Raw genomic sequence first — 12,524 nt, 5'->3', positions numbered from 1 at the left:
TCGTAGGGGGGTAGCCGCAGGGCGCCGCGGGGCGGGCCCGCAGCCATGTGCTCCGAGCCGGGCGGGGCGGCGGCTGCGGCCTTCGCATTGTCCACGTTCCCCGCGCCCCGCCGCGCTCCGTCCCTCCCTATCTGTGGCGCACACGCGCGGAGCAAGCGGCGCGCCCGAGGCTGGCCTGCAGCAGCTGCGGCGGCGGCGGCGGCGGCGGCGGCGGCGGCGGCGGCGGCGGCGGCGGCGGCGGCGGCGGAGGCGACGCGGCGCGGGGAGGGGCGGGGCAGGCGGCGCGGGGGCGGGCCCGGGGCGAGGAGGCCGGGGCGCCAGCTAGCGAGAGGCAAGCGCGGCGAGCAGCGCAGAGGAGCGCGAGCAGCAGCATGGCGGGGCTCCGACGCCCGCAGCCGGGCTGCTACTGCCTCACCGCCGCGGCCGTGAACCTCCTGCTGGGCGTCTTCCAGGTTCTCCTGCCCTGCTGTCGCCCGGGAGGGGCTCAGGGACAAGGTCAGCCTGGCGCCGCTCCGCTGGCTTCCCTCTCCACCCCGCCCCCCCTTTCTTTTGGGGGAACTGCTGAAAGCTATAAGAGGGCGAGGGGAGGAACGGGAAAGGAGGAAGGAAAGCGGTTGCAATTCCGGGCTGGTACCCTTTGCTCACCGCGGCGTCCCCTCCGGCACCCTCCGCTCCCCGCCAACAGAAGGCTGGGAAGTCGCGGGGCTCGGGGACCGCGGCGCGGACCGCTAACCGCGCGCGCCTCGGAGCCTTTGTGCGCGGGCCCCGGGCGCCCTGGGCGCAGCCCCCGCTTTGTGTGGCGCGCGCTGGGGCCCCGCCGCGGCCCGGCTTCCTGCAGCTTTGTTCCCTGGCCGCCCGGGCCGTGTCCCGCACACGCCCGTCCCAGCTGCTGCGGGATGCGGAGCGCAGGGTCCCGCGGGGTGGCCTCTCCTCTCCGTCCCCCCAGCGCTAGAGCCCCCGAGCCCGCACGTCCGAGGGGCCACCGGCTCGCACCCCGTCCATTGTGTTCCGATCTTCGGCTCGCTCCTCGGGTGGCCTCCGCTTCTAGAAGGGAAGGGAGGCTTGTTTTGGTGAGGCGGGTGCACGGGGGGACAATCGGGAAACAGGAAGCGTTTTTTTTCCGTGCATTAAAAACGCGGTGTGTTTTTTGGTGTTGGTGCAGCGATCGAGCCCTTGCCGAACGTGGTGGAGCTGTGGCAGGCGGAGGAAGGGGAACTCCTGCTGCCCACTCAGGTGAGGACGGGCAGGTGACAGGGCGGCTGCGCGGGTGCAAGGGAGGAGAGGCCCGGAGGCCGCCGGCCCCCACGGCGGCACCGGCGCTCGGGCCACTTTGCAAGGCAAATAAACGGTCGGGCCGAGCCTGAACACCTGGCCACGGTGGCCTGCCTGGCCTCCTCCCGTGCCATGTGACAGGGCGTGAGTCACGCCGGCCCCAAGTTCAGGAGGTGGGAGCCGAGGCCACCTCAGCAGGGCCGCTGCCGGCGGCGGCGGTGCAGAGGGGAAGGGCGGGCCCCTCGGCCGCCAGTGGTCCGGGGTGGGCGAGGGACCCGTGCCTGATCTCTGCGTGAGCCGTCCTGTGTGCCTGAGGACCACGGGAGGATGGAATATTGATTTCAGAAATGTTAGAGAGTGGTCCTTGCCGTTAGCGTTAAGTAGCTTTGGGATGAAGATGTGACTTTAAAGGATTGTAATCTTGGGTTTTGTCCAAGTGCCTTTAATTTGTGTTAGAATACACCCTCTTGTTAAGAACTTGAATTTCAGGTTTCGTATCCCCCCCCCCCCGTGTGATGTAATGATTGCATGTGGAAAAATCATTACTAATGATTTGTTGGGAATCTGGCATCATCAGATTTACCGCTTCAATAGAGTATTGCAAAGCCTTTGTGTTTAAGATTTAACTTTTAGGAGAATTTCTCATTGACTGCAGATGTACACATTTAAATATAATGTTGTTGACTGTTTTTCATCAGCGACAGTAGTGACCCCAAATGCATGTTTTGGATGGGTGGGGGAGTGGTTTGAATTGTAAGGGACTACTCAGATTGTGTGCCAGTAATTTTTAAGATGTTCATTACTTCTCACGTTGGTGGCAGCACTTAATTCTATGTTGTCTCTTGTGGCTGTTTAGAAAACAGGATGTGTAGCTATAACTTCACCGGCGAGGCTGTGCAGTTTTACATTTCAGTGTTCTTCCTCGTATGTGGAACATTTAGAGGGCTGGTTTTGAGATATTTGGAATATTCATTTTAACCAGGGCTAATGAATAACAGCTTCAAGGTGGAGAGGTGATTTTTTTTAGAGGAAAAAAGCACTGGACCTTCCCTGAAGGCCAGCAGGCTGAAAGAGACCAGTCCTTGGAGAAAAAGCCCCGTCAGGATGGGGAGCAGATAGTCTGTCCTTCTCTTAAAAGTTTATTCCTAAATAGATTTTTTCCCCCTGATTGTAAAGGGCAGATGTGTAGTGTTACAAAAATGCAGAAAGATGAAAAGAACGAAATAGAAATCACTCAACTCCTGCTGAGAGAACCATGCTGAACATTTGGCATATTGACTTTTCACAAATGCAGTATAGTCATATTTGTGTATATCAGAGTTTTCAGCAGAGATGTTAGTGACGTTTTGGGCTGGAGAATTCTTTATTGTGGGGGGCTGTCCTGGGAGCATCTCTGCCTCTTACCCGCTAGATGCCAGTGGCAGTCACTCCTCCCTCCCCGCAAGTTGTGACAGCTAAAAATGTCTCCAGACCTTGCCAGATGTCCCTGGGGAGCAGAACTGCCCCGGTTGAGAAGCACTGGTGTATATCTATACATTTTTGCATTTTTACTCAATCGTACCCTCTACCTCTTCCTGGTTAGTGTAGGAAGCCAACCCAGACTGAAAGGAAAGGAAAGGAAATGATAGACTTTCATTTGTTACAGCATTAGTCGAAGGCTCAGTCTCTGTGCTCAGAGATGGAAATGTCAAAGCCCCTGATATGATGAATGATTTTACTTATAGGCTCAAAAATGATCTGATGTAAATCTTAATTTCTGGTTTTGTTTGTATGTATAATACAGTTTGTTTTGGTAAAAAAATGTTAGAATTTTAGAAGCTGTTCTCTGGAATACTTACTATAGAAGCATTTATAACTAAGCTCATTTAATCGAAGCTATAATGAAAGTGAAACTGATATTCAAAATCATTTTCTAAATACTCCATCTATATGTGTATTTTTTAGAGACTGTTTTACCCTACATGTACCTCGGTGGGGGTGAGGATAGATATGGGTCTGTCTGTCTATATTTATCTAAGCTGCATATCTATCTAAACTGCACGTGTGTGTGTGTGTGTGTGTGTGTGTGTGTGTGTGTGTGTGTGTGTAAACTGCAGAGTTCTGAAGAGAGTTATTTTTAGGGAATTCTTTTCAAAGTATTTTGAATTTTTTCAGAAAAAGTTCCCTCATGTGTGTCAGGGAGTCTGTTGAAAAGAGAATATTTATAGGTGTTATGTAAATTTGCGGGTTTTCTGCCTACTTTGTAAGTTGGGTTCCTTTCAGGAAGACTTAAAAGATGGCTTCAGAAGCGAAGATTTGTCAATGATCAGTGAAACAGGAGCGTCCGAAGATGTGGCATTAAAAAATTGAATACTAACATTTATACAGTTATCTATTTTGGACATGTTTTCTATAGATTGGGTCTTTTTCTTTTCTTTTTTTTTTTTTTTTTGCGGCACGCGGGGCTCTCACTTTTGTGGCCTCTCCCGTTGCGGAGCACAGGCTCTGGACGCGCAGGCTCAGCGGCCATGGCTCACGGGCCCAGCTGCTCCGCAGCATGTGGGATCTTCCCGGACCGGGGCACGAACCCATGTCCCCTGCATCGGCAGGCGGACTTTCAACCACTGCGCCACCAGGGAAGCCCTCTTTTTCTTTTTTTAATGGGTCTCTTAAGTGACCAAGAACTTGAATAATGCATCATTAGTAAAACCAGATATAATAATTGAATTGTTATAAACTGCCAGCCTTATAAATCCCTCTGGCTGGGCTTCCAGGATTTGACTCAGGGCTCCATCGCTTTCCACCTCTCTGTCCTTGGTTTCTTCATCTGCAAAATGGGGTTAATAGTGGTGCCAATCTCAGAGGATTTTGTGAGGATTGAGTGCCTTGAAGTTAGTAAGCGCTTAATATAGGTTACCTGTTTTTTTGACAGTATCTCATCTGACCCCTAGATTTGGTCCCTGGAGAGCGTGGAACAGCTTTTCTGCTTTGAAGGGGCTGAACTAGTGCAGATAACTCAGTACTAGCACATGCCCAGCAGTTGCATAGATAAGTTACATTATTCATACCTTTTTGTTATACACTCTTTTATGTTGTAAAATGTTTTGGTCTAAGAACATTAAAACTTGATCCATGGTGATAATGAGAAGGAAGAAAAAAACATGTAATTTTATTCTTAGATTTACGGGATTTTTCTTCTCTGACTCTACTTCATTCATGCTTCACCGCACTGACTCCAGAGTGATGATGTTATAGAAGCCAAACAAATGTTTTCGTCAAATGTTTTATTGGCAAGAAGTGATTGTCTGTGTGCAAGGTACTGCTTTGTGCACCTTCTTCCTCCGCCTTCAAGGTCAGAAACTTCCATGACCCCCTGTGGCCCTCGGGGCCTTTTGCAGTGTGACCTTGTCTGCAGCTCCGCTCAGTCCTCTGGGACACTTGCCTGCCCCCTTGACCGTGCAGGCCCAACATGGATCTGTTGAATGAAAGCACAAATGCGATTGCCCTGCCGTTTGTCCGAGATCAGTCCTTCCTGACCCCTAGCTTGGCCGTGGCGCTGTCTCCATTTCTCCTCCCCTTTGAGTTTCTCGAGTGTCTGGATTTTTTCCTTTGTCTTGTGTGTGCCTTGTTGCCCTAACTGGGCTCCCCTTAAGAGGGTTTGGGCATCTACGCTTGGGTGCCCCGTTGTGGCCACGATGTTGTGCATGCATTAGGCCTTCAGGGGTTCTTCCTGGTGGAGGAGAGGCCGTGCTCAGTGTCTTGAACAGTTCCCCTATTCATGAAGTTAGCCACTCCTGAAGATGGCAGGTGGAATGCCTTAGGCGTCGTTCCTATTACTGTTTAATAATCACATTTCTGAATCAGTTCTAGGAGCAAGAAGAGCAATCTACAGTTTGTTCATTTAGTCCATGCAGACTTTACTGGGGTGAGAAGCCTCACTCCTAAGGGCCGTGGTTGGGTTTGGGACGTGGACATCGGTGCCGAGTAGGAGCCGTTCCCTGATGCAGAAGCATGTTGGTCTGGGATGGGATGGTGAGGCTGTGCGATCCTGGCCTTGTTAGTCCATCGAGCAAACAGCTGGCCTGGGCCTGACCCAGATAGGCCCCTGCGGTACAGTGATGAATAAGAATGTTTCTGCCTTGAAAAATCCCGCGTCTTGTTTATTTTGCCCACTTAAGCCTGAGTGTGTAGATATCAGAAATGGGTAGAAAGTGAACCAGGAAGTGGCACAATGAGTATCTCAGGTACCCTGTGAGGTAATAGTCTCTCGCCCCAGGCTGGGAAGCATTGACTAGCATTTGGAAATCTTTTTGTCATAGAAATTTCTTTTTGGTTGAATCAAATTCCACTATTAACATAGAAAAATGAGAACCAACATGGGTTGAATACTACTGGCATTGTTTAGCCCTTTACGAGTCTTAATTCATATTAAGATCCTGAAAGCTATGAAGTATTGTGAGCTGATTTCAGATGAGGAAGTTGAGGCACACAGAGGGTAAGTAACTTGCCCAAGGCGATAAGAACACGCACAGCAGTGGTGGGATTTGAATCCAGGAGGAGTTTAGCTCCAGAGCCCAAGCTTTAGGCCACTTTGCTACTGTCTGAGTTTTAGCACAGTCTGACCAGTCTGACCAGGAAAGTAGTATGGTGGTGATAAGGTGTCTGTGTCTGAGAGAAGTAATTTCACGTTATGTTTTGAATTAGGAAGGTTTGCTTAATGAAATTTTTGTTTTTAATTAATTAATTTATTTATTTTTGGCTGCACTGGGTCTTTGTTGCTGCGCGCGGGCTTTCTCTAGTTGTGGCGAGAGGGGGCTACTGTTCACTGCAGTGCACGGGCTTCTCATTGCGGTGGCTTCTCTTGTTGCAGAGCACGGACTCTAGGCGCGTGGGCTTCAGTAGTTGTGGAACATGAGTTTAGTTGCTCCGCGGCATGAGGGATCTTCCCGGACCAGGACTCGAACCCGTGTCCCCTGCATTGGCAGGTGGATTCTTAACCACTGCGCCGCCAGAGAAGTCCAAATGAAGTTTTAAAAATAGTTATATCTGGGCTTCGCTGGCGGCGCAGTGGTTGAGAGTCCGCCTGCTGATGTAGGGGACACGGGTTCGTGCCCCGTTCCGGGAAGATCCCACATGCCGCGGAGCGGCTGGGCCCGTGAGCCATGGCCCCTGAGCCTGCGCGTCCGGAGCCTATGCTCCGCAACGGGAGAGGCCACAACAGTGAGAGGCCCGTGTAAAAAGTTATATCTACTGGTATTTAACATATTTTTATTGGAAAAATTTTTATTGAGCTATTATTCACATAAAGTATTATATTAATTTCAGGTGTACAGCATAATAATTCTATGTTTGGAGCTTTGCAAAATAATCACCACAATAAGTCTAGTTAAGATCCATTACCATACAGAGTTACAAAAATTTTTTTTTCTAGTGATGAGAAGTTTTAAGATTTACTCTCAAAAAAAAAAGATCTACTCTCATAGCAAATTTCAAATAATGCAGTACAGTATTATTAACTGTAGTCACCATGCTGCATATTGCATCCCCCATGCCTTATTTATTTTATAAATGGAAGTTGGTACATTCTGACACCCTTCTTCCATTTTGCCCACTCCCCACCTCTGCCTCTGGGAACTACCAATCTGTTCTCTGTATCTGTGGACTTGGTGTTCTGTTCTGTTTTGTTTTGTTTAAGATTCCACAAGTAAGTGAGGTCATATGGTATTTGTCTTTCTCTGTGTGACTTATTTCACTTAGCATAATGCCCTCCGAGTCTATTCATGTTGTCACAGATGGCAAGATTTCATTCTTTTTTATAGCTGAGTAATATTCCAGTGTACATACATATCACATCTTCTGTATCCATTCATCTATCAGTGGACACTTAGGTTGCTTCTGTGTGTTGGCTATTATAAATAATGCTGCAGTGAACATAGGTGTATATATATCTTTTCAAGTTAGTGTTTCAGGTTTCTTTGGATAAATACCCAGAGGTGGAATTGCTGGGTCATATGGTAGTTCTATTTTTAATTTTTTGAGGAACCTCTGTACTGTTTGCTATAGGGGCTGCCCCAGATTACAATCCCACCAGCAGTGCAGTGAGGGCTGCCTTTTCTCCACATCCTTACCGACCTTTGTTATCTTTTGTCTTTTTGATGATAGCCATGTCACAGGTGTGGGGCGATACCCACTAGTATTTACGAAACACCTAGACTGTGCTTAGCCCAGCAGACGTTTATGGAGTGTGTACTGTGGGCTGAGCACTGTTTTAAGTACTGGGGATGTCATGGGAACCAAAAAAGAAAATCTCTGCCCTTGTGGAGCTGGCAGTTTAGTGGAGGCATATAGATAATAAGTAAGAAATAGAGTAAGTGATAAGTTATGCAGTTTGTTAGAAGGGCATCAATGCTATATGGTGGCAGATTGGAGGAAGATTTGGGTGATGGGAGTTTTACTTCAAGAGGTCAAGGTAGGTCTCTTTGAGGGGGCCTGTATTTGGTATTTGAGACAGCCCCTGAAAGCTGTGAGAGAATTAGAATAGCTAGCAAGGTCCGGAGGGACTGCCAAGAGGGAGTGGGGAGAAATTACGGGGTTTGGTCCCCGCCCTTTGAGAGCTCGGTGTTGTTGGGGAAATAAAGCTGGATCCAAGTGCTGAAATGTAGGAACGGAGAGGAGGGAGAGAGGAGCAGTGTGTATTGGAGGGTCTGTTAAGGCTTTGGGGAGGGAGTGGCCGCTTAGAGACCTGCATTAGCCCAGAGCCTCACAGGGGAGGTGTGTTTTATGCTTTGAATGGGAGCCAGAGCCCTGCTGAAGTGTGGCTGTAGAGATTGGGATGGGTGTCTCAAGGTCAAGTGACGGTTGCTCAATTCCAGGTTCAGGAGCTTGGAGGTTGGTTCTTGAGCAGAGATTAACACGGTGACCTTGACTGCTGGGTCCGTAAGTAAGGACTGATGTTGAAAAAGATTGGTCTCACAGTGGCACACAGGCTGGGTTGAAGGCAGCAATCTTTAAAAAAAAATTTTTTTTTAATTGGGATGTAATTGATGTACAATATTAGATAAATTTTGGGCGTACAACATAGTGATTCACAATTTGTAAAGGTTACCTCCATTTATAGTTATTATAAAATATTGGCTATATTCCCTGTACTGTGCAGTATATCTTTGTAGCTTATTTATTTTATACACAGTAGTTTGTGTCTCTTAGTCCCCTACCCGTATCTCGCCTCTCCCCCTGGTGGCTACTAGTTTGTTCTCTATGTCGGTAAGTCTGTTTCTTTTTTGTTTCATTCACTAATTTGGTGTATTTTTTTAGATTCCCCATGTAAGTGATATAATATAGTATTTGTTTTTCTCTGTCTGATTTATTTCATTAAGAATAATACCCTCCAGTTCTATCCATGTTGCTGCAAATGGCAAAATTTCATTCTTTTTATGGCTGAGTAGTAGTCCAGTGTGTGTGTGTGTGTGTGTGTCTGTGTGTGTGTGTGTGGTGTGTGGGGTGTGTGTGTGTATATCACATCTTCTTTATCAGCTCATCTGTTGATGGGCACTTGGGCTGCGTCCGTATCTTGGCTACTGGGAATAGTGCTGCTGTGACCATTGGGGTGCATGTATCTTTTCGATTTAGTGTTCCTGTTTTTTTTTCAGATATATACCCAGGAGTGGAATTGCTAGGTCATATGGTAGCTCTATTTTTAGTTTTTTTGAGAAACCTCTATACTGTTTTCCACCGTGGCTGCACCAGTTTACATTCCTGCCAGCAGTGGATGAGGGTTCCCTTTTCTCCACCTCCTGGAAAGGCGGCCGTCTTAAACAGAGTGAAAAGCCCATCAGCAGTGGTAGTGCAGGCCTGGGATGCTGTTGGCTTGGGCCGATTTGCCGGCAGGAGGGATGGAGAAGGACAGGTCTGAGCTGTATTTCTGATGAGTGGGTAGATCTCCATGCTTGGAGGTGACAGCAGGAGAGCAGTGTAGGACGACCCTCAGGTTTGCCCAGGGGCAGGGAGTGTGACAGCCTCTTCGACACAAGGGGGCCCTTCCCTTGGCAGGGACCCCTGGCGTTGAGAAGTCTGGTGTCGTTGTTTCTGGGGAGACAGTGCGTAGAGCCTGGAGGTGTTTGGCGGTGGGGCCGCAGCTGTGGGTTAAGTGGTCCTGCACGTACTGTGGGGTCTGACCTAACCTGCCCGAGCCTTGGCTCCTGTGGGAAGGTTGGTGTTTATCTCCATGTGTGATGGTGTGAGAAGCTGGGGCTGCAGGTAGGGATTGGGGCCCTGTGGCTCCAAGAATGGGTTAACAGTCAGAGGGCGTTAGTGAAGCGGGGTCTGGGCCCAGGAGGATGGGGGTCAGGGCGACCAGGAGAGCCTCGGGCTGGGGGCGCTGGAGGCACGGGAAGGGTGGGTGCTTCCGCAGCCAGCGGTGCAGCTTCGGGAGAGGATAGAGCCGTGCCAAGAGCACGGGTGCCGGGCAAGCGCCGAGGCGGCGTTTAATTGGATCGGCCCTTTTGCTTCTGTTGCAAACACCTTCTCTTTTTACCCACCTGGTATTTGGCTTCTGGTCACAGTGTGGCATGGTAGGTCTTAGAGAAGATTTTGGAAGTGCATTTGAGTGAGATATTTATGCCACTTCTAAGTCAAAATCTATCAGATGCTCATTTAGGGGATTCTTGATGTTTGGGGATTTTAATCATCGTTAAATTTTATCTTGTGCGATTAACCGTAAACACCAAAAAAAGGCTCTTGGAGAGAGGAGTGATGTCAAACCAATTTTGAGACTGTGTTTTGGTGGCGATTTTAAACAGGTAGGATGTTTACTTACAGTGAACATCTAACGGATCACTTGGGAGTTTCTGGCTTTCAGTGGTGCCATTCTAGTGTCATTGTTTTTTTCAAAAAGTATTTATTGAGTGCCTGCTGTGTACCAGGCACTGTTATAGACAAGCTCACCACCCCTGTGGGATTTGAAGAACTGTTTTTGTGTTTTGGGAAATTTTGTGTTTCTTTGAAACAACTGTTAAAGCCTGTTCTCTCTCAATAGGGTGATTCTGAAGACGAAATGGAGGAACAGTCTCGAGAACAGAGGTAAGGAAAAAAATGGGAGCAAATCCACGCTAAGTTTCTCTGCCCACTTTGGATGCTGTCTGAAGTCTTGGGATATGTCTGTGTTTATGTATTTAACATTATCTGTGATATACCTTTCTCTTTGGCATTTGGGGTATCTGTACTCTCTAATAATGAACATGGCTTTGTTTTAAAATAAGGTTGCACAGAAAGCTGTTAAAACACGCCCCCTCTAACTTCACTTTCCCATGGCGTGCATACACCATTCTGTTTACGGACATCTGTTGAGCATCAGGCAGTGTGCTGGGTGCTGGACGTAAAACACTGAACGAGACCTGTTTGCGTGTAGTAGGGAAGTGAGACGTTACTGTAAACAAAACAAAATAGTTATGCTTGCAATAGGAACTATCAAGAATCCAGTTGCTGTGGTAGAGAATAAGGAGATGGATAGCATGCTTAGGTGGTTGGAGGTGACGTTTGAGCTGAAGTCTGGAGGCTGTGTGGGAGCAGCCAGGCGGCAAGCAGAGGGAATGGCAGGTGCAAGGGGCCTGTGGTGGGAAACACTGCCGGCAATCCAGGGACGTGGAGAAGGCCAGTGTGGTTTCATAGGATAGTGAGATGAGCTAGGACCTTCGAGGCCATAGTGAGGAGGTTCGGTTTTAATTTCTTGAAGTGTGGGATGAGTTGTTCAAAGAGTTTAAGCAGGGGCCAGAAAATCAAAAGATGTAAATTACATTTTTTAAGGGAATGCTTTGGTCACGGGGCACTGTTGGTTAGTTGTTGTCAGACTGGGGTATCTGGTCCCTTGGAGGTGCCTGAAGACCCTAAGTGGTACCTGGGCGTGGGGATAACTTTCAGAGAATCAGCTTCTAGATCCCCAGCATCCACATATTCTCCTAGAACTGATCTGTCTGAGGTCACAAGTTCTCCTTTTCCACCTCTTCTTTCGCAGTCTCACTTCTCCACTTTGCCAAACAAAGGCAGACCTCTCTCCGGGCCCCGATCCTGCTTTGTGCTTCATCTTGGGCAAAGGGACAATTTGAAGTGTTGGTATTGGTTAGGAGAAAGTGATTTAATTCTGGATGACGAATTCATTAGTAACTTTGGTGGTTTTCAAATCTTAACTCTCTATAATATTGAAGGAGACTCCCATCTAATTGTCAGTTGTTAGACCATCAAAAAGTGATTTGTGGATAAAATGCTGAGGGAGTGTAGAGCGTATAGGGTCAGTGCTGTAACAAATCTCCTTCCATTCACATCTATTTATGTGAACAAGCTTTCTCAGTGTTTACATTACAAAAAAAAAAAAGAAGGGACAAGGAAAATAAGATTAAATTGATGCTAATTAACCCTGTCTCATTCTAGCAGTAATAGTCATATAAACCAATTGAGGGGAAAAAGTTCCATAAATCTCATTAAAGGATGCATTTTCAATAAAATTTGAACTCTTATGTTTAATTAACTATCAAAATTTGTAAAATTTGTTAGATCAGTTGTGTGCTAATAAAAATTATGATAATTCAGAAGAAAAAAATTTGACACTTAGACCCTGTGGTCACAGGATATTTAAAAAACCCCTAGACCTCAATTTATACCCATAGTTTTGTTGAAAAAGGCTTTGCACATAAAGCTATATTAGGTTAAAATTCTTTGAGGGAATATCCAGCAATACAGGAATGCCTATCTGTATATTTTTAAAAATGAATAATGATGGATATCATTATATAGTATTCAGATTCCTTTGAATATATTTTAAAAAGTGAGTTTTATTAAAAATGCCAATATTTATAATAGGCCAGAAATTGCATTCTTTGCAAACATTCAAATTCATAGTATAACATAAAAATTTTTTTTTCTCCTTGACTTACATGTATGTTTTTTTTTAAGTGAAGTATAGTTGACTTACAGTGTGTTAATTTCTGCTGTACAGCAAAGTGATTCAGTAGTACAGCATTTTGAATGTTGGGATTACTTAAATATACGGAGCAGAGTTCAGAGTTTGTCACAATCCTATCTGAGCGTCTGGGAGCAAAAAAAAAGAGCTGAGGAATGCTGACGCTGGTGCCTGCTGAAGGTGGTGCGGACAGAGGCACGTGGAAGGTTCTGAGATGAATTTGGGTTGACTCAGTTGTGGAGAGTGAGAGAAAGAGGAACCATGGAGGGCTGCTCGGATTTGGCTGGAGCATCTGGGGTGACGATGACGGTGATGGGGAAGG

General features: G+C 47.3%; 1 protein-coding gene across 4 annotated transcripts in view; it reads left to right on the top strand.

Moving 5' to 3' along the window:
- The first annotated feature begins 331 nt into the window (after window positions 1–331).
- TMEM131L (transmembrane 131 like) overlaps window positions 332–12,524 on the top strand; it is a 160,154-nt gene continuing 147,961 nt past the window's right edge. For all 4 annotated transcript variants that reach the window (XM_079919670.1, XM_079919669.1, XM_079919668.1 and 1 more), the window contains exons 1-3: window positions 332–495; window positions 1,163–1,233; window positions 10,286–10,329. In XM_079919670.1, the coding sequence (XP_079775796.1) occupies window positions 372–495; window positions 1,163–1,233; window positions 10,286–10,329 (239 nt within the window). In that variant the 5' untranslated portion in view covers window positions 332–371. The remainder of the gene's footprint in view (window positions 496–1,162; window positions 1,234–10,285; window positions 10,330–12,524) is intronic.

This window comes from Stenella coeruleoalba, assembly GCF_951394435.1.
Source record: "Stenella coeruleoalba genome assembly, chromosome: 4".
Taxonomy (NCBI): Eukaryota; Metazoa; Chordata; class Mammalia; order Artiodactyla; family Delphinidae; genus Stenella; species Stenella coeruleoalba.
The sequence above is the reverse complement of the archived record's forward strand: the minus strand, read 5'-3'. Positions and strand labels throughout refer to the sequence as shown.